This window comes from Enhydra lutris, unplaced genomic scaffold (assembly GCF_002288905.1).
Source record: "Enhydra lutris kenyoni isolate GAN:26980312 unplaced genomic scaffold, ASM228890v2 scaffoldscaffold24, whole genome shotgun sequence".
NCBI lineage: Eukaryota > Metazoa > Chordata > Mammalia > Carnivora > Mustelidae > Enhydra > Enhydra lutris.
In genome coordinates this window covers 24,464,943-24,489,973 of record NW_019154108.1, presented here as the reverse complement: position 1 = coordinate 24,489,973, position 25,031 = coordinate 24,464,943, and the positions used below count along the sequence as shown (strand labels likewise).

Sequence of the window (25,031 nt, the reverse complement as noted above, 5' to 3'; positions counted from 1 at the left end):
TCCACAATAGTTAAATGTTTTTAATCCTAAAAGGATTTTTATTTCCACTCATCATTTTAGATAGAAATGGAGATTCAGAGAGGTTAAATAACCTGTCCAAGATCACACAAGTAGAACTTAGGGTTCTGGTTCTCCCAGACCATTTCACAACAATGTGCTGTAGATATTAAGCATAGATCTTGCCTAATGTGACTTGTCATAACTAGAGAAGACACTCCTAATTACCATATTCTTGCTTGGTACACAAAGAGCACCTCCTTAGATTTCTGCAAAGAATATTAAATATGAACTACATTTGCCACCTTGTCTTACAATTAGTGTACTGTCTTTTATCTTGATAGTAATCATTCAACTATAAGAAATGAAGGCTACTTGGGGTGCCTGAGTGGCTCAGTGGGTTAAAGCCTCTGCCTATGGCTCAAGTCATGGTCTCAGGGTCCTGGGATCGAGCCCCACATCGGGCTCTCTGCTCAGGGGGGAAGCCTGCTTCCCTTCCTCTCTCTCCGCCTGCCTCTCTGCCTACTTGTGATCTCTCTCTGTCAAATAAATAAATAAAATCTTTTTAAAAAAAGAAAAGAAAAGAAATGAAGCCTACATAGAGAGACCCATGAAAATCAGAACGTAAATAAGTGCCAAATGGGGAATGTCAGTAGTAAATGTGAGAAGAGATCAGGAGAGGGAGAGAAGCATAAGGTAATTTTGAAGGGGGTGAGAAAAGAAATCAATGCTGAGAGAGCTAGGAAAGAATATTCAAATTATGAGCTCTCTTCCTTGAGAATACTTCTACCGTTCAGGCTGTTATTAATGATATTGGGCCTTAAGGGACACAGACTCATGACCCTGATCTGAAGACAGTCTTGCAGTCTCATTTTCCTGACTTAAAAAAGATACAATTGGAAAATGTGCAAAAAGCATACATCTATCTATTCATAAACCTGCGTTTTCCTTGGCTCAGACATCTTGGGTAAATTGGGGGAGTTACAGACCAGTCTGTATGTAACTAAAACAACAGAATAAAAAGTGGAAGAATGCAACTACGGTTAGGTCCCAAATACATACCTTTTGGGTCTTGTAGACACATTCTTTCAAATATCAGCAGCAGATTGGAAGTATTGACTTTGACTTTGCTAAAACCAAAATTCATGGCAGAAAACAAGTACAAATGTTTCTACTTGAAAGAACTCTAAGTTCCATCCCTTAAACTAAACTACTTATATACAGCAGCCCAAAAATCTTATGTTTGCCCACCACAAAACTGTCAAGTGATGGGAAAACATCTTTAACTCCCCAGGAGAGATTATGTCAAAAGATTTTGAGCAGAGACAGTATATAGCAACGGTTATAAGCACAGGCTCCAAAACCACACAACCAGGCTGGCGTCCTGACTTTGCCACACTCTAGATCCACTGATGTCAGGTAAATCACTGAATCCCCCTTCCCTGGACCTCAGTTTCTGTATCTGTAAAATGGGCTTGATAGTAACTACTTCAGGGGTTGTTGTGAAGAGTACGGTTGATCCTTGAGGAACACAGGGGTTGGGATGTCCACTCCCCAGCCCCCTGTGCAGTCAAAAGTCCATGAATAACTTCTGACTCCCCAAAAACTCAACTACTAATAGCCTACCACCGCCAGAAGCCTTAGCGACAATAGTCAATTAACACATATTTTGTACATTATACGTGTTATGATACATATTCTTACAACGAATTCAGCTAGGAAAAGAAAATTATAAGGAAAATACATTTAGAGCACTGTACTGTATTTATCCAAAAAATCCACATATAAGTGAACAGGCAGTTCAAACCCATGTTGTTCAAGAGTCAACTGCAATTGAATCATTACGGGTAAAGCACTTAGGAAAGTGCTATAGTCTTTGGTTTATAACTGTAGCTTAATAATATTAGTTATTATTATTATTATTATTCCATGCCCTCTCTCCACAGGCCAGTCTCCCTGTGTCTCCACATAGTCACCAACCGAGAAGATCCTCCCCTCTTTACAAATGAGAAAATGGAAACTCAGAGAGACTGAGTAATGCACTCTACGTCACCCCGCCCAGCTAGCCCAGGTTGAACCAGACTTTGGATTCAGGACATGTATTAATTACATGTTAATGTAATTAATACATGTAATTAAGCCTCCCAGGTCAGCAGTTCAAAAATCCACAACATAGACCCATTCCTGTGTTCATACATTCACTCCTTCATTCACTAAAAGCTTACTGTGTGCCAGGCACTGGACCTGGTATCGGGGATCTAGATGTGAACTAGGCAGATGAGAAGGGAACTGCCTTTGGGGGCGTCTGGCTGGCTGAATTGGTAGAACATGTGACTCTTGATCTTGGGGTCATGAGTTCGAGTCCCATAACAAAGATTACTCAAAAATAAAATCTTTTTTTTTAAAGATTTTATTTATTTATTTGACAGACAGAGATCACAAGTAGGCAGAGAGGCAGGCAGAGAGAGAGGAGGAAGTAGGCTCCCCACTGAGCAGAGAGCCCGATGTGGGGCTCGATCCCAGGACCCTGGGATTATGACCCACTGACCCAAGCGCCCCTCAAAAATAAAATTAAAAAAAAAAAGAAAAGAAAGAAAGAAAGGGAACTGGCTTCATAAAGCCTGTATGCTTATGAGGGAGACAGATAAGCAAACAAAAATAAATCCATCACATCATATCACATCATCACATCATATCAGGTGATGGTAAGTACTATAAAGAAAATAAGAACGAGTCAGAGGATGGAGTGTCAGGGTTGAGGGGGAAGGCTTATTTTAGGTAGAAGAGTCAGGGAATACTTCCCTGAGAAGGTGAGATAAATCGAGGGAGGGGTATTCTATGGCAAGATCTGGGGGAAAGTGTGGAAGGTAGAGTGAACTATAACTGCAAATATCTTGGGACGGGAACAAGGTCAGCCTAACAGAGGAGTGAGAAGGTTGGATCCTGGAGGGAGCTGGTTTGGAGAGAGAAGGTGTAAAAGAGCCTCTTGAATAAGGGGGAAGCAAATGAACTGGGGAAATGAGACAGCGTTGCCAGGCAGCACTAAGAATCCACTTGAGCTCTGAGTTCATAAAACTAAGACCAGTAAGCCGGCTGTGTATTTTTATGCAGCCACATTTGGAGATTTGGTGCTTGGATGCAGACATGAGTAGGTGAGTAGAGTGTTATGAGGTCTGGGGGGGGTGGGGGGTTTGCCAGATAAAGGCAGCAGAGGGGAGAGAGGCAAGGGAGTTGAGCCTGCTGCATGGCCTCAGGCAGGTGAGGTGGAAAGCGGGGCCTGAGGGCCATGATAGACGTGACAAGTATAGGGATGATGGCTGGTGGACAAGTGAGACCAAACAATGGCTGGAGCGGGGTTCCAGAGGGAGTGAGCTGGAAGTGAGAAGGTAGTGGCCAGAGACGGGGGCCAGAAATCCATAAGTATTCGTACTAATACAAGTCCTACTAGCAAGGAACACAGAGTATTACTGTAAGACTAGTTGGCTGCGAAGGCATAGTGATTACCCACACCCGTTGTCCTAAACCTGGCCACAGACTGGAATGACCTGGGGAGCTCCTAAAGCACCCAGGCCTCTGATCTTCTAATTCTGGCTCAACTGGTTCAGACGTGGGGGTGGGAGTGCCTGAGGTTTTCTAGAAGTTTCCCAAATAATTTTAAAGGGCAGCCAGGGCTGGGGCTGACTGGTCTAAGCAGGCCAACCAGCACGAGGGAGGAGAGGAGTGGTGAAGAGCATGGATGTGACTCGACGGGACTCTGTGCTGCACGAGAGGAGTGACCGCAGTTTGGTGGCTGGTCCAGCATGGGAGGTTTATGGGGGTTGGATGGCCAATCCCTCAGAGCTGGTTAGGAAGGGTCAGGGAGGAACGATGGCCCGGGAGTGGCCATGAAGAGCAAAGCCGACCCCTGCCCCACCATCAGGCCCCAACGAGGGGTATCTCCATGTCCTAAGGAGTGAGTCGGGTATCAGTCCGAGCACAACGGTGAGAGGGACACTCAGAGAAGAGGCTGCGGACACAGTGGGAGGGGGTGGGGGGTCAGAGGGTGGGAGGTAAAGTCAAATAAGGATATGTACAGAGCTGTGTAGGGAAGGAGGCCCAGGAGTGTTGGACTAAGGGAATCACAAGGGTAATCACAGGCATGATTGCTTTAGTAGCAAAGCCTTTAGGGGAAGATGAGTAATTGATTTTAATTAAAGCTCCATTTTGTATTGTATTTAGACTCTTGGGCAGTGTATTAGTTTCCTAAGGCTGCTGTAACAAATGATCATAAACTTGGTGGCTTAAAAGAATAGGAATTTATTTTCTTATAGGTCTGAAATCAAAGTGTTGGTAGAGCCATGCTCACTCTGAAGACTCCAGGGGAGGCAGGGGAGGCTCCTTCTTGGCCATTGCCCAGGTTCTAGTAGCTTCCATCAGCCCCTGGCATCCTTTGACTCATGGCTGCATCACTCCAGTTTCTGTGCCTGTCTTCACGGGACCATCCTGCTCTGTGTCCAAGCCTCTCTCTACCCATAAGGGTAACAGTCTCTGGGTTAGGGTCATGCTAATCCGGTGTGACCTCCTCTTAACTTGATTATGATTACGAAGAGCCTAGCTCCAAATAAGGTCACAGTCATGGGAACTGAGGGCTAGGATTTCAACATATGTTTTTTGCTGGGGGGACACAATTGAACTCACAGCCATTCATTGGGCCATTCGTGGAGGTGATATGACAGCTGGGCCACTGTTCTTACCCAAAGAATACAGGCTCTTGGGGCGGGTATTAAATCCACTGAGAGGGTGCCGGGGTGGCTCAGTCGGTTAAGCGGCCGACTCTTGATTTCGGCTCAGGTCCTGGGATGGAGTTGGAGCCAGGCTCCATGCCCAGCAGGGAATCTGCTTGAGGAGTCTCTCTCTCTCTCCCTCTGCCCCTCCCCTGCTTGCTTGAGCTCTCTCTCTCTCAAATAAAAAAATAAATCTCTAATTCCCCTGAGAGCCTGTCACCACAGAAGAGGGCAAGTGTAGACCTGCTTTAGAAACCCCAGTTCCAGGGCAGGAAAAGCTGGAGGTCTCACGGGAACACATGTGGCTTGGTGGGCTGTCCTCAGCCCTGCCTAAGTGAAAAAACAAAGCCAATCGAGTGGAAAACCCATCCTTGTAGTGGATAAGCAATTCAAACAAACTACATGTTCATGGCAGGTCAGCAGTATCCTGAACAGATGAATAGCACATATTTGATGAGAAGCTAAAATTGACAAGATAATGAAAGCCTAACAGATTTCCTACGATCTCACCATTAGCATCAGGCAGCAAAATTAGAGAGAGAAAGACAGAGAAAAGAACCTCTGTTGTGCTACAGAACCCAAATTTAGTAAGATGGGTGATGTACTCTCTCAATCAATTATCAAGGATTAAGTGCCTTTTTTTGCAACATTGACACGAGAAAAATAAAATGCGTGGCACCATCCTGCAAAGGAAGCTATCCACCATTTGAGCGTGTGGAAACACTACAGCCACAGATGAAAGACTAGGTCTAGTTAACTGTTAAACTGTAAGGTGTAGCTAGACTCAGGAATACAGAAATCCCCAAAGAGGAGAGATTAACGATCTCAACATTACTCAAATCGGGCTTTCTGGAGTTTATAAGTATTTCCTTGGAACCTGTTTTGTGGATGCCAGGCACTGGACTAGACCTGAAGACTTCAACCTCCACTCTGTGAGACAGGTAGCACCTCAGTTTTCCAGGAGAAGAAACCAAGGTCCGCACACATAAAATGACTTGCCCAAGGTCAGACAGCTTGCAGGTTTCCAAGTTAGGGACGGAACCCAAGCCTTTTATCCTCGTCTATGGCTTTTTGTACGATGCATTAAAAGGAGGGTAGGGTTTAGATTGGCAAGTGAAAAACAAGGAGAGTGTTTTATGTGTGGGAAATAGGATTAATATTTGATTATTACATTTAGCTAATTGGCTCCTGAAAGCCAGCCTATACTCCCAGATGAGGAGCTGCTGTCAGTCCTCCAGCACTTAAAATATCTGGGTCAGTGAGAAGAGGATCACAAGATCTCCTTATGGTTATTTTTAACTTAAAAATAACCTTTAAAGAAAAGGAGAGGATAAAAATGAAAAAAAATATATAATATATCAGATATTTTACAAGCTCAAATCAAAAGGGAGCTGTTCAATGGGAACAGCTAGGTGATTGACCCTGACTTGCAAGCTGCAGGGAGGGGTCCCTGGTGGGTCACAGTGGCTCCCGGCTCCATCAGAACCGAGAAAGGTGGCCTGGAATCCACATACGAAAGTAAACCTGAGACAGGAGCAGAAACCAAAGGCAGGAGACACGCACATGCTGCTACCGCATCTCCAGACCTGCCTTCAAAAAGACCTTGGCCTTAATTCTTTCCTCAGAAAAGTGATGGACAAAGAGAGTGAGGTGGGTCTCGTCCAGCTTCCACCACTGGTTTTTTTTTGCATATTTCAGAACAAAAGGAAAGGAAGAGGAATCTTTTAAGCAAGTGCCCTGGGTCATGCGAGAGTGGCACCAGCTGACCTGTGAATGATGCTCTTATGAGAAAAAAATATTCTGAGTATTGCTTCTGAGTATTGCTTTACATCTTTGGAGACAAGCCGCAAAACAAACCCTCTGCACGGCTTTCCCATCAACTCAAAGATACCCAGGAATGAAGATGACATTAGTGCCAGAACATGTGTCTCCCAGGACCTCAAAGGGAGAGGTTCCTACAAAGCATCCCCCCGTGTTGTGTGTCCAAAGCAGCACATAAGAACAGCAAGATGGGCACTTTGCTACGCTGGGTCCCATGCAGGGGGGAAAGTATCAGAAAACAGGTCCTGAAACAAAGGAACTTACTCTCTGGTTGCATCTGTAACCCAAGGCCCAGATCATAGCCAATGTTCACTAAATGCTGAACGTCATTGAAGGTTAAGACTAACATATATGATGCAAAGGGACAACTATGCAAATCCATGGCTAAGGGCTGAACTGCGTGCTATGGGAGTTCCCAGGAGAGAAAGATCAGTATGAGCTGGTTTCCCGGAGGAAACCTGAATCCGACTCTGAATGGATAGAACTTGCACATAAAGGGAATGAGAGGGGCTCAGTGCAGAGAAATTCATTTCTTCAGGCGCTGTGTACATATGCCACAGACACACAGTGAACAAAGCCCATCCTGGACCCCGCACTCCCAGAGCTCATTATGTAGCCATCCATCTCCTTAGAGTAGAGGGTACTGATGGGTCATGACAAAGGCCGGTATTTATTTAGGGCCCATGATGTGACAGGCACTATGCTAAGTGCTTCATAAATATAACCTCATCTGACCTCACTGCAACTCAAGGTTAAGGGGTTCCTTACCATTTTACGGACTGGAAGCTGAGCCCACACAGCTAATTAGCACTGAGACCAAAATTCAAATTGAGGGCTGTCTGGGCTCAGGGCCCATTCTCCTCCCACTATACCCCATGGGAAATGAGGTCAGGGGAGGTGGTACAGTGCGTGCAGTGCTTGGAAGCCAGGCAAAGCTTCCATACTTACTATGGAGGAAGTAAGAAGTTTTTTGTTGTCAGTTCTCTCTTCCTGCTGTTCCTGGATCTCCCCTGCTAGAGTCGGATTCCTTAGGGATACACAGGAGACTCAGAGGACTGTCCAGGCAGGACACGGCCTCTCCCTCCAGATCTCCATCGGCTTTCCGGCATAGCGACCTGCAGTGGCCATCTTGACAGGAAATTTCAGAATCATTATTTTTCTCTTTCCCTTAAATTCTGAACCTATAGATGCCATTAAGGAACCAGTCCCCATGGTTTTTCTCATCCAGCCCTGTACTCGCATTTTTTAGCTTTCCTAAGATCTGCAAGAACCCTCAAAGTCACCCAGAAACTGGAACACCTGGGGGTTTTTGTTTGTTTTTTAAGGTTTCATTGTCCGGGGCGGTGTCTGAGTGGCTCAGTCGGTTAAGCACCTGCCTTCAGCTCAGGTCATAATATTGAGGTCCTGGGATCGAGCCCTGTATCAGGCTCTCTGCTCAATGGAGAGCTTCCTTCTCCTTCTGCGGCTCCACCTGCTTGTGCGCTCTCTTTCTCTCTCTCTCTCCCTCTCTCTCTCTCTCTCTCTGTCTCTTTCTGTCAAATAGGTGAATTCTTTAAAAAAAACATTCATTTTTTTTAAATTTTTTTTAAATTTATTTGACAGAGAAAGATCACAAGTAGGCAGAGAGGCAGGCAGAGAGAGAGAGAGGAGGAAGCAGGCTCCCCGCTGAGCAGAGAGCCCGACGTGGGACTCGATCCCAGGACCCTGAGATCACGACCTGAGCCGAAGGCAGTGGCTTAACCCACTGAGCCACCCAGGCGCCCCCAAAAATTCATTTCTTTAAAGAAATCTCTACACCCAACATGAGGCTCAAACTTACAACCCCAAGATCAAGAGTTGCATGCTCAACAAACTGAGCCAGCCAAGAACACCCCACTTTTTAGGTGACATCTTAATACCCAAAACAACCAAAGAGAAAGAGAGATGCTTAAAGTTCTCCTTATCTTTATTTCTCCACCTTCACAGGAAGGGCAAGGGGGTAAAAGAAGAGAGATCTACATTCTCTCCACCTCCCTTGAGGACGAGGATTGTCCCTGCCCCCGATGTTCTCCTTCATTCCTGTGCTGGGAAACACTGCTCCCTAATGAGGCCACGATCAGGATGGACAAGGTGAAGGTCAACCCACCTGAAGGAAATAGAATTGGAAATGCTACAATAAAAGTGGAAATTCTCACGCTCATACGGATATGTTTATCAACTACAAAACACTTCCACAGACATCCCTTCAGTGGACTCTCTCACAGTAATTAGATAGCATTTAATGCTGATATGACCTTTTTTTTTTTTCTTTTTGAAGATTAGGAAATTGAGGTAAAAAAAAAAAAAAGTGACTCCCTAGGGTCAGAGAGGTAACACTAGCAGCCAGGCCCACTGAGCTCTAATCCTGTGCTGTCTTCTCTGGCATATCTGCTCAGGAATCTTGATCTGGTCAAGGATGCCAGATGGGAACAGGAAAGCTTCATGGTCACTCTCTATGGTGCCATCCTCCAAGATCAGGGAGATTTACCAAACTGGGTTTTTGTTAAGTTTTTATTTATTTTTTGAGAGAGAGAGAGAGAGAGCAAGATGGGGTTGGGAAAGGGGCAGCGGGAGAGGGAGAAGCAGGCTCCCCACTGAGCAGGGAGACCAGTGCAGGACTTGATCCCAGGACCCAAGGATCATGACCTGAGCCAAAGGCAGATGCTTAACCAACTGAGCCACCCAGGCGCCCCCCAAATTGTTTTAATTTCATTTTATAATCTCCTATGAAATGATCCTCCAGAAGTACACACCTTTCTCTTATAATATTTGGTTTTGGTCCTCACAGTCTTTGAGATTAGTAAGTTCCATATGTGGACTGTTCCTATGTAAAGATGTGCTATTTTTACTTTGCCCTAAAACTATTTCTTTAAAGTGATAAAGTTGTCCCTAGCTCTGGGATTTAATAAGTTCATATTTTTATCCTATGATTTTCATTATTTTATAAATTTCAATCATATTCCTCTCTCAGCCTGTGTCTTTCCAGAATGAAGAGCCCTAATTCTTTTATCATTTCTCACAAAGAACCCTCTCTACTCTCTGTCCTTCTCTAGACCTTGTCTGGTTCTGTATGTCTTTGAGGTACATCAGATCATCGGGCACCCATTTCGTCCATTTCTCTGTGTAAAGGAGCACAATGACTTCAGCTAAAATAGTGTAGAGATATTTGAGAGACACTTTTAAAAATCAAACCATTCCTTTGCTCCATGTCAGCCCAACATATGCTGAAAAAAGATATATTTTGCTTCAACTCTGAATTGAATTTGAACACACTGATAGTAGACAGCCTCATAACCTATCATGAAAATGACAATTTATTTTCACATATATGATCTCATTTGACCATCACATGAACGACGCAAGGTAGAAAACACATATTATGACCTTCATTTTTTACATGAGTAAATTGAAAAGATGAGTCTAGCCCAAGGTCAAACAGCGGGAAGTAGAGCCTGAGTTGCTGGTCCTCCATTGAGAGAATGGTGCCTTTTCCATTGTGCAATACAATACAGGCTTCCTGATAACCTCTTGCGATTTCTGTTGAAGCACCAAACCATCCCTCTCCAAGTCTCTTTCAGTGGTCCACAGTACAGTCACAAAATACTCTACAGTCCTATTGAAAGGAAGGATGTTTATGGTTGGTCTAGACCCTCTTGCCCTGTCTCTCCATGCTGTCTCTACAATCTTATCATAGCACCAATAGTACTCTCCATTCACACCCAGAATTTTCATCTCTAGGCCACACCTCTCTTCCGAACTCTGGACAAGTACGTAAAACTGCATAGTTGACCTCTGGATGTCTCAATATGTACAAAAACTCATCTTCTGACCCCATCATATCCCCTGCCACTGCCAAAATCCAATTCTCTTCTGATGTTCCTCCTCTCAAATACTCTCCAGGTAGCTAGGAATCATCTTGACGTTTCCCTCCCTCTCCCCTCCACCAACCCTGTTTGTATGCAGAGCTCCTGCAGAGCTCTCTGTTGTGTCCATTTCACTCCTTCCCCATCATCAGCTCCTTAGTCCCAGATACCCTCCTCTCCCATTTAACTTTCATGCATTCCTAACTGGTCTACTCCTCTCCAATACTCTCTCATCACCACAGCTAGGAGAGTTCTTCCAAAATGCCATGTTGGTCATGTTACCCCTACCCCACCCCTGCTTAAAGCACGTCATGGCATCACATTCTTTCAAGGTAAGGGCACAAACCCATAACTGGCCCACAGGTTCCTGCCTCATCCGGGCCTGCCTGCAGCCTCGTCTCAACGACACCTGCTTCCATTGTACCCACTCCAGCCACCCTCCTCTTCTTCTAGCCCTTCTCACATATGCGTTCATTTGCCACAGGGCCCTAGAACATTCTTCCCTTTCTTCCTGCCTCCTTAAATTCCTAGAATTAAATGTTCCAGAAGCCTCCACCTTCAGAGTTTGAAGGGTCTTTCCTCAGGGAAACCTCTCTTGACTTTCCTGAGTTATCTTCCCCCATTATATTTTGCAGGGCACTCATTTGACATGGTTTTGTGATTTTAATTAATGTCTGTCTCCCCTAGATTTGTAAACTTCTGCTCTCCACTGTATATTTCCTGCACAGCGCTGAGCTTGGCACACAGAGGCACAGCCCTGTTTATTATATCAAGGTGAATAAATTAATAAGCCCACTAATAAGGAAGTGGTTGCATATGATACACATCCTCATTATGGAACCCTAATAAGCAGCTGTTAACAAGAATGAGACATCTATGGGGTGCCTGGGTGGCTCAGTGGGTTAAGCCGCTGCCTTCGGCTCAGGTCATGATCTCAGGGTCCTGGGATCGAGTCCCGCATCGGGCTCTCTGCTCAGCAGGGAGCCTGCTTCCCTCTCTCTCTCTCTCTGCCTGCCTCTCTGTCTACTTGTGATCTCTGTCAAATAAATAAATAAAATCTTTAAAAAAAAAATGAGACATCTATATTTACTAATATGGAATGATGTTCATGACATAGTATTGATTAAAAGCTGTACATCACACAACAGTATGCAAACTATGATTAGTTATTTTTTTACATCCTATCTTTTTTTTTTAAGATTTTATTTATTTATTTGACAGAGAGAGAGATCACAAGTAGGCAGAGAGGCAGGCAGAGAGAGGAGGAAGCAGGCTCCCTGCCGAGCAGAGAGCCTGATGTGGGGCTTGATCCCAGGACCCTGGGATCACGACCCGAGCTGAAGGCAGAGGCTTTAACCCACTGAGCCACCCAGGCGCCCCTACATCCTATCTTTATCACACACACACACACAAAAAAACAACCTCTGGGGGTGCCTGGGTGGTGTAGTTGATTAAGCATCCAACTTTTGGGGCACCTGGACGGCTGAGTCGTTAGCGTCTGCCTTTAGCTCAGGTCATGATCCCAGGGTCCTGGGATCGAGCCCCACATCAGGCTCCCTACTCAGGGGGAAGCCTGCTTCTCCCTCTCCCACTCCCCCTGCTTGTGTTCCCTCTCTTGCTGTGTCTCTCTATGTCAAATAAATAAATAAAATCTTTAAAAAAAAAAAAAAGCATCCAACTCTTGGTTTCAGCTCAGGTCGTGATCTCAGGGTCATGAGATTGAGTCCCATGTCAGGCTCCACACTCAGCGTGGAGTCTGCTTCGGATTCCCTCTCCCTCTCCCTCTGCCCCACCACACCCTATGTGCTCGCTCTCTCTCTAATAAATAAATAAATCTTAAAACAAACAAAAAAACCCTCTGTGTGCATTTATATGTGTGTATGTGTTTAAAGGGCCTACAACACCAGCAACCAACTGCTTACCCTGGTTTCGCTGGAGAATGGGAGTAAGACAGGTTAGAGAAAAATAGGAGAACAATTTCTACTCATAAATCTCTTGCTGCTTTGACTTTTTTCAATGGCCATGTGGTATCATTGTAATGATTTTAACAATACCATTTTTAAAAATAATGAGGCAATTCCCTGAAGTTTAGGAAATGGTTTCTAAACACAGCAAAAAATAAAAATAATAACAATTACTTTGTACAGGGTTCCTCAACAATAGCACAGTTCCAGAAGCCAGCACACCCGTAGCTCGGAACTTCAGTCTAGCATAGCCTGTGACAAAGATGCCAAAGGAAGAGAATAATTAGACATGCCAGCATTCGTTTGCTTAATTTGGGTCTTCCCTTCACATGACTTTTATAAACAATAAATATTTTAAAAAATCACTGCTCTTCGATTCACTTAAATGATCTGAGAAAGAAAATAAGTGAAAGAAATTATAGCGTCAATGTTTCTAAGGTTCATTTTTTTTTGTTGAATACAAGTGCTTATGCAAAGACACCTTTATTTCTCTTCGCTTGTTGAATAATAGATAAATCTTCCATGGTCTTTACCACAGCGCCAAGAGACAAGCTAGCTTCCTAAAGTCACACAGATTGTGGAAGGAGCAGGGACAGATACACTGGCGATGTGTGGACAAGATGACCCCACAGCTAATAGCACAAAACCTCCCTTGGGTTGCTGGGAGAAGTGTGTGCAGGTGGACAGACCCACGGTTAGTGACAAGGAAGAGGAAGGTGCGTAGGCGTGATTTCTCCAGCAGCCAGCCTGTGAGGAAGAGCTGGGGAAGGTCTGTGAATATGGAATAAATGCTGTCTCTTGGAGCCGCACTGATTCTTTTTCCAGACTAATGGCTCAGATGGTGGAACAACCAAACGGTGACTAAAATAGGAGTCGAATGCTTTTCAAATCAAATCATTCCAATGAAGCAGGGACACGGCAAGCAGAGGGCAGGTCATTAGGGGTTCTAACCAATACTTGTTAAACACAAAGAAATTCGCTCTCCTTAATGACTGCCTCTTTCAGTCTAAGTCATTTTGACATTAGTGAGCTGAGGACAATCGATCATTATGGCCAGGGACACCTAGTGATCAGCTCTGAACAGAGGGAAAGGTAGCTCCCAGCTGGGCCTGTGTACCTTTCCCGACCCTGATTCCTCTCTCTTCTCTCCTGGGATCTGTCCAGCTCATCTTCAATTATCCCACAGGGTGTCAGGAAATTTTTAAATTAGACTCAGAGTTGGTGTCTTGATATTTTTGAAAACAAACTTTCATTTAAATATAAAATAGTTCATTTTAAGAAGAAATAAGGTTGGGGGGGAAGCAGGTAAGGAGAGGCATACCATTAAATGGAAACTCAGGGCAGGCAGCTCCCAGAAAGCACGTAAGAGGTGCAACATGGGCCTGCGCCTCACAGAAGCACGACGTGGGCCCGCAACAGATGCAAGGGTGGTTTCCCCTCCCCCTCCTTCTGCTACTTTCTTGCTTTCAAATCCTTTCCCCAAATGATCACTTCCTATTTTACAATTCAGTTTTTTCCCAAAGCTTTTTTGGTGAGGAGATCCTGAGAAGAGAGTTGTTTCTAAACGGCCTGAGGTGCTTATCAGCAAACAAAGCCTCTTCCCCCATTCACTGGAAGAAGACCTCATCGAGACTAAAAAAGTACACCCAGCCCTGTGGTGTCCGCTGTCCATTTCCGCACCACCCCACCACTCTCCTTTGGGGGAATTATCATCATGGAGCGGAAGGAGGAGAGAAGAGAGTTAAGCACGGAGAAATTAGAGGACTTCACCTCACAGAGCACAGACTGTGGGCAGAGACTGGAGCTACTTCAACCTGAGCAGGGCACTCTACTCACACTCTCTGTTCTCTTCTCTGAACGGATTCACTTAGATGTGAGGGTAATACGTTGTGTTTTTTAAAACATTTTTTTATTGTGATAAAGTATATGTAACATAGAAAATGACCATTTTAGGACCACCTGGGTGGCTCAGTCAGTTGAGCATCTGCCTCTGGCTCGGGTCATGATCTCAGGGTCCTGGGATCAAGCCCTGCGTTGGGCTCCCTGCTCAGCGGGGGTCCACTTCTCCCTCTTTCTTGCTCCTCTCCCCAGCTTATACTCAATCTCTCAAATAAATAAAATCTTTTTTTAAAAATGACGATTTGGGGGCGCCTGGGTGGCTCAGTGGGATGACCTTCTGCCTTCAACTCAAGTCATGATCTCAGGGTCCTAGGATTGAGCCCCGCATCTGGCTCTCTGCTCAGTAGGGAGTCTCCTTCCCCATCTCTCTCTGCCTGCCTCTCTGCCTATGATCTTTCTCTGTCAAATAAATAAATAAAATCTTTTTTTAAAAACAATGATTTTAACCATTTTTAAATGGACAGTTCAGTGACATTAAGCATATCCGTACTCACGCAACCATCACCACCATCCATCTCAAAAATGTTTTCATCTTCCCAAACTGAACCTCTGTTCTCACTAAACAATAACTCCCCATTGTGTCCTCCCCTAGTCCCTGGCAACTACCATTCTACTTTCTATCTCTATGAATCATCTCAGTATCTCCTATGAGTGGAATCATACACCTTTATCCTTTTGTGACTGGCTTATGTCACTTAGCATAGTGTCTTCAAGGTTCATCTCTGTTGTAGCATGTGTCAGAACATCCTTTCTTTTTCAGACCAGATAACAATCTATTGTTTGGGTGTTACCATATTCTGTGTACCCACTTACCTGCTGATGGACATTTGGGTGGTTACCAAGGTGATGTATTCTTACGTACTTATTCCCACAATTTAGACTTGCAGATAATTTAAAATCAATTCCATTTATTGAGTATTTAATAAGGGTCACTCATGGTGCTAGGAATTGTGAGAGTACAAAGGTGATTCAGGCATGGTACCTGCTCTCGAGGAACATTGGGGAAGGAGGAAAGAAAGAAGTAAAGGAGATAGCATCCGCTAATAGCTCACCATGCACCAGGAACTTTGCCCAATCACTGCACGTATTGCTCATGGCAACATTATGGGGTAGATATTGTAACATCTACTTTACAGTGAGAAAAGGAGTTCTTGCGAACCTTCAGTAACAACCTCCAAAGTGGCGAGACTGGGATTCAAACCCACATCTTAGATGCGGAATGCTGTGTTCATTCTACTAGATCAGCTGTTCCCTTGGGTGCAAGGCAGAATGTGACAAATCCTGGGGGAAAAGCTACAGGAAGGTGGAAAAGAAGAAATGACCACCCTCCTGAGGTGACAGCCTCGTTCGTGGCAGAGGTCAATCCTGGAGGTCAGGAGGGCTTATGTTTGACGGAGATAAGGGAGTAGAGGAAACTGTTGCAGCAGAGCAAAGGAGGGTTGGAAGGAAATGTAAGTGCAGACGGAGGGGCCGGAGGGATGTAACATAAAGTAGAGCGGGGCAAAATCGAGGACATTAAAGAATGCTAGCTCGAAGAGTCTGAACTCCGCCAGGTAGACAATGGGAAGCCATTGCAGGTTTTGAGTAAAAACAAAGACATAGCTGTACTTTGGAAAGGTCACATGGGAACAGTGTATCACAAGGATGGAGGCGTGGTGGTAGTTTAAAGGTGGGAAAGCCAGTGAGGAAGTTACTGAAATTAGCAGATGAGACATAATTAGGCAGAATGGAAAGAGGATATAGAGGTCAGAGCTATCTTAGAGGTGGGGACAACAGAACCAGGGCACTGATGCTTTCTGAACAGGACGACCAGACATCCCACTTTGCTTGGCACATCTGCCTTCCTGGTTTAACGACTAATAGCATCCTTTCACTCCCAAAGACATCCAAGTTAGGGCAATAAAGCATATGTCACACTAATTAAGAGGAATAAGAAAACAGAATCAAAGGCAACCCTCAAAGATTTTGAACGCAGATTAATAAGGAAAGTGGTAACACCTTTAGAAGCACAGGAAGGAAATGAGGTTTTTTGGAGAGATGATGAGTTTGGATTTGGACGCTCTGAGTTGACTGCTGAGGTGAGGATTTATTTAAGGGAGATAAGCACCTTGCCCGTGGATTTGCGCTGTATCACATGAAGGAAGGCATCATTGACCTAAAAAATTAAAAAAAAAAAAAAATGTGGTCACACTTGCATATTTCAACAAATAGTGGCTGGTAGTTTGAGTCTTAAAATAGCTCAAATATTAAGACTGTCTCCAATGAACTATATATAGCTGACTATGCAATACTAACTAAATAATTAATCACCACAAACTCAAGGGGAAAAAATAACATTTAAGAATAACCCAACCTTGGAATTTTTCTGTCTCAAGTATGGTTTTCAATGTTGTCAGATAAATGATACCAGGTAAAAAGTCCTCAGGGCTGTCCATACTCTATGGTAATACTTCTGTGTGTTCTAGTTTTTGAAAGAATACAGCCCCTGCCAGAAGAATCGATAGTTTAATATTATGCAATTTTTATCTTTTTATTAAAATTGTCCTGTTTCCAGTGCAACCAAAATTGCAATCTATCTCAAATCCTATTTTTCTAGAAGTACAAGGTTATAAAACATAAATAAAGAAGCAGCCACAGTCATCAAGACAGTGTGATACAGGTGAAAGAACAGATAAACAGATCAATAGAACAGATTAGAGCCCAAAAACAGACCCAACCAAATACAGGCAACTGATTCTTAACAAAAGAGCAAAGGGAATCCAATGGAGAAAGGACAGCCTTTTCAAGAAATGGTGCTAGAACTTACTAAACATCCATATGCACAAGAAATCAATCAAGACGCTCTCCCTACATCTTTCACAAAAATTAACTCAAAATGAATCTTACACCTATATGTAAAAGGCAAAACTATAAAAGTTTCAGAAGAAAACAGGAAAAAAAAAATCCACATCACCTTGGATCTGGCAGTGAGAACCAAAGCACGATCCATAAAAGAAAAAAACTGGTAAGTTGGACATCATAAAATTATAAACTCTGCTCTGCAAAAAGCCCTCGGGAGAATGAGAAGACAAGCCACAGTCTGGGAGAAAAATCTTTGTAAAATGCATGCCTCATAAAGAACTTGTATCTAAAATATACAAAGAAGTCTTAAAACTCAACAATAAGGGACGTCTGGTGGCTCAGTCAGTTAAGCCTCTGCCTTCAACTCAGGTCATGATCCCAGGGTCCTGGGAGAGAGTCCCACATCGGGCTCCCTGATCAGTGGGGAGCCTGCTTCTCTCTCTCTCTGTGTGTCTGTTGCTCTGCCTACTTGTGCTCTCTCTCTGTCAAATAAATAAACAAAATCTTAAAAAAACAAACAAACAAAACTTAATAAGATGGGGTGCCTGGCTGACTCAGTCAGTGGAGTGTGTAACTCTTGATCTTGGGTTTGTCCTAAGTTCAAGCCCCACCTTGGGTGTGGAGATGACTTAAAAATAAAATCTTGATTTTTGAAAAACTCAATAATAAGAAAACAAACAACTCAATTAAAAAGCAGCAAAAAATCTGGACAGACACCTCATCCATAAAGACAGACAGATGGCCAAAAAGCACATGAAAAGATGTTCAATGTCATCTGTCATTAGAACAATGCACTCAGAAACAAAATACCCCCACACACCTATCAGAACAGCTAAAATCCAGAACCCTGACAACAGCAGATGCTGGCAAGGATCTAGAACAACAGGAACTTTTGATTCATTGCTGATGGGAATACAAAATGGTACAACCACTTTGGAGGACAATTTGATAGTTTCTCACAAGGCTAAACATATTCTTTTTTTTTTTTTTTTTTAAGATTTTATTTATTTATTTGAGAGACAGAGATCACAAGTAGGCAGAGAGGCAGGCAGAGAGAGAGGAGGAAGCAGGCTCCCCACAGAGCAGAGAGCCCGATGCAGGGCTCGATCCCAGGACCCTGGGATCATGACCTGAGCCGAAGGCAGAGGCTTTAACCCACTGAGCCACCCAGGTGCCCCAAGGCTAAACATATTCTTACCATGTGATTCAGCAATCACATTCCTAGGAAATAAACTGAAAACTTAGGTCCACACAAACGTTTATAGCACCTTTATCCACAATGGTCAATGCTCGGAAGCAACCAAGATGTCCTTCAGTACGTGAATGAGTAAACAAACTGTGGTACATCCGAGCAAAGGAATATTATTCTGTGATAAGAAGAAATGAGCGATCAAGCCATGAAAAAACATGGGACAATCTTAAGTGCAGTGTTAAGTAAAAAAGACAGTCGGAAAAGGATGCATACTATATGATTCCAGCTATATGACATTCGAGAAAGGCTGCAACTCTACAGACAGTAGGAAGATCAGTGGCGGTCAGGGGTTGGGGTGAGGAGCAGGGGTGAATATGTGGAGCCCTGGGGATTCTTTAGAGCAGTAAATCTATTCTGTATGATATTGTAATGATGGACACATGGCACTACACATTTGTTTTGGCAAAACCTACAGAACTGTATAGCACAAAGAGTGAGCTCTAATGTAAGCGATGGACTTCAGTTAATAATAATGTATCAATATTGGTTTATCAATTGTAGCAAATGTACCACAAATGCAAGATGTCAACACCAGTGGAGGGGCACCTGGGTGGCTCAATTGGTTAAGCATCTGCCTTTGGCTCAGGTCATGATCTCAGGATCCTGGGATGGAGACCCGCATCGGGCTCCCTGCTCAGTGGGGAGCCTCTTCTCCCTCTCACTCTCCCTCTGTGCTCTCTCTCTGCCTCTCTCTCCCTCTCTAAAATAAATAAATAAATAAAATCTTTAAAAAAAAAGATGTTAACTAGGGAAACTGGATGGTGGGAGAAGGAATATATAAGAATATTCTACATTTTCTGTTGAATTTTTCTATAAACCTAGAAGTGCTGAAAAAGCACAGTCTCTTAATATTTAAAAAATAATAAATGCAAAAAATTAAAATGGAAAAATGCGAAGAATGGAGGAAAATATAAGTGTAATTATTTACATATAATAATCTACATAGAAAAACCAACCAAAGCAATGGACAAGCAAATAAGAGAGATCAGCAAGATTGTAAGGGATGAGATCGGCTAACAAAAATTACTGACATCTCTCTGTATCAAAATAATCAACTAGGAAATATAACAGAAATAAAATAAAAATAAAAATAAAATTGTCTTCTCAAAGGCAACAGAAACAGTAAAGTACTATAATTAACATAACTAAGAATGATCCACAAGACTTTATGGAGAAAAACTTTAAAATCTACTTAAAAACATGAAGGATCTGAATAAATGGTAATATAACCCTGTTTATGAAATAAGACAACTTAACATTATAAAAATATCAATACCTCCCCAAATTAATCTAAAAAGCCAATGCAGGGGCGCCTGGGTGGCTCAGTGGGTTAAGCGTCTGCCTTTGGCTCAGGTCATGATCCCAGGGTCCTGGGATGGAGCCCCACATTGGGCTCCCTGCTTGGCAAGGAGCCTGCTTCTTCCTCTCCCCTCCCCATCCCCTGCTTGTGTGCTCTCTCTCTCTCGCTATTTCTCTTTCTCTCAAATAAATAAATTTTTTTTAAAAAACCACAAAATTTACCTAAAAGGATAAAGATTCACAAAAAACTAAATCAAATTTTTTAAAAACTAAGGTGGAAGAGTGACACTTCCAGATATTAACACATACTTCAAAGCTATAAAGATAAAAAACAGTATTATATTATTATAGGAACAGAAATCTGAACTGAAGAAATAGAAGAGAAAGCAGAGTGTATCTGGGAACTTGAAGGTAGCACCACAAATCAATGGAGAAACAATGAACTATTTGGTCCAGGATAACTAGATCACTACAAGGGGAAAAATAAAACTTGGTTACCTAATTTATATCTAATACAGAGGTAACTTAAGATGAATTAAATCCTTAAGTGTAAAATACAAGTATAATGTTAGTGGAGAGGAGCACCTGGGTGACTCATTCAGTTAAGCAGCCAACTCTTGATTTCAGCTCAGGTCATGAACAGGGTCCTGGGATCAAGCCCCGCATCGGGGTCCATGCTCCGTTGAGAGTCTGCTTGAGATTTTCTCTCTCCCTCTCCCTCTGCCCCTCCCCCTGCTCATGAGTGCTCTCTCTCTCTCTCTTTCAAATAAATAAATCTTTAAAAATAGAAAAAAAGTTAGTAGAGAAAAATAGAGAAGATCACTGTGGCCCAGATATGAAAAAGAACTTTTTAAACATGTCCCAAAGTGCACTAACCCACAAGGCAAAATATCAATGTGTTTGATTACATTAAATCGAGACACGGGTGATAGAGAAATGACAAATTCGGAAGGACAGACTTTTCCAAAGTCTCAAACTAACGTTCAGAACCTTGCTACTCACAAGGTGGTTCAAGGACCATAGGCTTCTGCATTATCTGGGAGCTTATTAGAAATCCACAATCTGGGGCACCTGGGTGACTCAGTGGGTTAAAGCCTCTGTCTTCGGCTCAGGACATGATCCCAGAGTCCTGGGATCGAGCCCCAAGTCGGGCTCTCTGCTCAGCAGGGAGCCTGCTTCCTCCTCTCTCTCTCTCTCTCTCTCTCTGCCTGTCTCTCTGCCTACTTGTGATCTCTGTCTGTCAAATAAATAAAATCTTAAAAAAAAAAAAAAGCCTCTGCCTTCAGCTCAGGTCATGATCTCAGGGTCCTGGGATCGAGCCCTGCATTGGGCTCTCTGCTCAGCGGGAAGCCTGCTTCCCTTCCTCTCTCTCTGCCTGCCTCTCTGCCTACTGTGATCTCTGTCTGTCAAATAAATAAATAAAATCTTAAAAAAAAAAAAAGAAAGAAAGAAAGAAAGAAATCCACAATCTTGGGGCACCTGGGTGGCTCAGTGGGTTAAGCCTCTGCCTTCAGCTCAGGTCATGATCTCAGGGCCCTGGAATCGAGCCCCCGCACTGGGCTCTGTGCTTGGCGGGGACCTTGTTTCCCCCTGTCTCTCTGCCTGCCTCTCTGCCTACTTGTGATCTTTCTGTGTCAAATAAATAAATAAAATCTTTAACCAAAAAAAAAAAAAAAAAAAAAAAGGAATGCACAATCCTGAACCCCCTTCCACCTTCAATGAATCATAATCTGCATCTTAACAAGATCCCCAGGTCTCCATACACACATTAAAATCTGCAAACGACAGATTACACAAGGAACTTTTGCAAATTAGTAAGAAAGAGGCAGGAAGCCCCGTAGAAAACTGCATGAAGGCTTTAAATTGCTAAACTCGAATGTTTACCAAATCTATAACGAGATGCTTACATTGATTAGAAATCAGGGAAATGCAAATTAAAATAATAACATGCCACTTAATGCCTACTGGTTTGGCAAAAATCAGAAAGTAGGACAATGCTATGTAGCAACAGGGTGGTGAAAAAAGAATTGGCACGTACCCTGGCACTGCTGGCAGGGGGCATAAACTGATCAAGTCATCCTGGAGAGCACTTTGCTGTCAAATTAAATATGCATACATCCTGTGACCCAACTACCCTACCCCCGGGAAAATACTCCCAAAGCAACTTTGCACAAGTCCCAACTGTGAGACTGCGGACGCTAGTGCCGATTACGGTGGCAGGGAATCAGGTCAACCCCAGCGTGCATCACTGGGAAGCAGAGGTGTAAACCACGGCAGGGGCACACCACGGCCCCCCTGGCAGCAGTGGGAAGCAATGAACTGGAAACAGCACCAGCAACAGAGGTGAGTCTCAAAAAGACAGCACTGAGTGAGAAATGAAGAAATAGAATAAGGTCTACAGCACAACCCTCTGCTGTTATTTATCCGTGTAACTTGAAAATAAACGACCATTGGGGATGCCTGGGTGGCTCAGTCCATTGAGCGGCTGCCTTTGGCTCAGGTCATGATCTCAGGGTCCTGGGATCGAGTCCCACATCGGGCTCCTTGCTCCGCAGGGAGACTGCTTCTCCCTCTGCCTCTACCTGCCACTCTGCCTGCCTGTACTCTCTCTATCTCTCTGACAAATAAATAAATAAAATCTTAAAAAAAAAAAAAAGAATATATAAAAAAATAAAATAAAAATAAAAAAAATAAACAGGCATACAAAAAATGATATGTTTTACAAGGACATATAAATCCAAGGACATGTACCAACACACTACAGAGAGTGAGTCTGAGGAGAGGAGAAAGAGGGGAGGATGGTAGTGGGCAGCGAGGATAAAGGGAATAAGGAAATACGGACATCCAGAAATACACTAACGAAGAAACAAAAGATGGTCCAACAATGCACATGTGCGCTGAAATAAGAAATTTGAATAACCATCCCTTCCCCCTTGAAATCCTTCCCCCAAAGCATAGAAAAAAGTAATTAAATAAAAATAAGCAGAGAAACCCATCAATCAGTCAAACAAATCAATTCTCTGCAGCACAAAATCCGTTTTCAAAAACATCTGCCTTGCGGGTCTTTGTGCCTTACAGAGACCTTTCCAGTCCATGCAAATTTAGACCTACTCAAAGGAGGGGGAAGAGGTCTAAGACGCACATTTTGAAATACGCATCCCTGCCCTGTCGATCACCATCACTCCCCTCACTTGGAGGCACAGCTCAGGTGACTCACAGCTGCATCTCTTCCTGTCAGTTCGAAGCCCCTTGTTTCCAGAGATCTGTCACAGCCCTACGACAGAAAATACTCGGGAAAGCAAGCATGACTCGAGAGAGTGATACTTCTTGTACCTGGCATCCCAGAGAAATGAGGAATCTCCTAACAAGCAAATCTTGACATAAAAAGAAAGTTGTCCCTTTCAATGCTAGAGCTTCTTTTTAATCATTTTGCATATAAATATTTATAAAAATGCAGCACACATTTACCTCACTTCTCTGAAAGATAACATTGGGGGAAAGCATAAGTTTTTTTGCCTGGGTGGCTCCGTGGGTTAAAGCCTCTGCCTTTGGCTCAGGTCATGATCCCAGGGTCCTGGGATCGAGCCCCACACGGCATCGGCTCTCTGCTCGGCAGGGGGCCTGCTTTTCCCCTCTCTCTCTGCCGGCTGTGGTCTCTGTCAAATGAATGGATGAAATCTTTGGGGGAAAAAAAAAAAAGAACTGAATGTTTAGTAAGTGTGATAAGGCTCTGAGTGAGAAACTAAGAAGGGAAGTGCAGGGCCTGAGACCAGAGTTTTTGACAGCTAATTCAGATGCCTGGGGACATTTTCCTCCTTCTGCATTCTCCCCGGAGAGGGAGGCTGGCTGCTCCATGCCCATCCCCAGAGAGACCCACAGGCTGTTCCCAGAACCCTCCCCACCGAGGGTGAAGCCATAATTAAATTTGTCTCTGGGGATATGCAACCCGGAATCTGGGGGCAGGGTGAGGATATTGCTTTTGTTTTGGGTTCCGCTGCTGGAATTTTTAATTAGCTTATCAAGCAGGACTAATCAGAGTAAGCTATAGCTCCCGAAATACATGATGCTGACTCATGGCTCCTTAGAAACCATCCCTTCCCCCCATCATAACCCTGTCCTGAGAGCTTCCCGACAAAACAAATTCCTTAAGTCTTAGTTTTTATTGACTGGCATACAGAATGTACCCCATGAAAGCTGATGAATAAAATGAACTCATGAATGAATGAATATACCCAGACTCAGTGGGCTTGTTTTTAAAGGGAAAAATGTTTAGTTAGTGATACACAGTCCCAGTTGAATTATATTTATCATGTCATTGCTCTGATTACAAGTTGATATGAATCTTCTTTGAGAAGTCAGTCAATGCATTTTACCAAAAAAGAGACACAGCTGACAAATAAGCATATGAAAAGATACTCGAGATCATTATTCAAGAGAGAAATGCAAATTAAACCCACAATCCGATACCACCAGATACCTACTGGAAGGGCTAAAATGAAGGAAAACGACCTGACAGTATGAAATTCTGGCCAACAATACTGTTGGTGGGGATGAAAAATAAAACCACCACCCTGAAACTCACTTGGTAGTTCATTAAACGTTAAATATAGCAAAACGTTAAATAGTAGCAAATCATTACAAACAAAATCCCCAGCGTACAAAAAGATAATGCATGCTGGAGCACCAGTGTCTCACCCAGAATATGCCAAGAAATAGAAAACCCAGATGCTACATGTGGGCTTTGGTAGGAATGCAGTAACAGTGGCCGTGTCTTCAAAACCTGGGTGGTAGAGACGGCATTGGAAACACTTGTAGCAAGGCAAGAAGAGAGAGCAGCGGACACAGTCAAGGGTGCCTCTTCCTGAGAAGCATCGATAACTGGCATTTGTATGATTCTGCATAGATCTCCTTTAAACTGACGTTCTTGGGGCGCCTGGGTGGCTCAGTGGTCATGATCTCAGGGTCCTGCATCAGGCTCTCTGATCAGCAGGGAGCCTGCTTCCCACCCCCCTCTCTGCCTGCCTCTCTGCCTACTTGTGATCTCTGTCTGTCAAATAAATAAAGAAAATCTTTAAAAAATAAAATAAAATAAAATAAACTGACGTTCTTATCTAATGATGTTAACTAGGGGCCATTGGAGACTGGGGGGAATAAACCTGCTCTGTAAATAAAGCCAACTATATGTCTATGCAAATTTATTAGAAGTTAAGCATATGGTTAGCACATGATGCAGAAATCCCAGTCCTAAAATTAAAAAAAAAAAAAAAAAAAAAAAAAGTCTGCAGAGCACTTGAATGTGAATGTTTATACAAGG

At 43.4% G+C, this 25,031-nt stretch overlaps 1 protein-coding gene across 2 annotated transcripts in view; it reads right to left on the bottom strand.

The window, feature by feature from the left end:
• Positions 1-15,210: 15,210 nt before the first annotated feature.
• LOC111150755 (quinone oxidoreductase-like protein 2) overlaps positions 15,211-25,031 on the bottom strand; it is a 29,279-nt gene continuing 19,458 nt past the window's right edge. For both annotated transcript variants that reach the window (XM_022508341.1, XM_022508342.1), the window contains one exon: positions 15,211-16,480. In XM_022508341.1, coding sequence (XP_022364049.1) covers positions 16,412-16,480 — 69 coding nt within the window. In that variant the 3' untranslated portion in view covers positions 15,211-16,411. The remainder of the gene's footprint in view (positions 16,481-25,031) is intronic.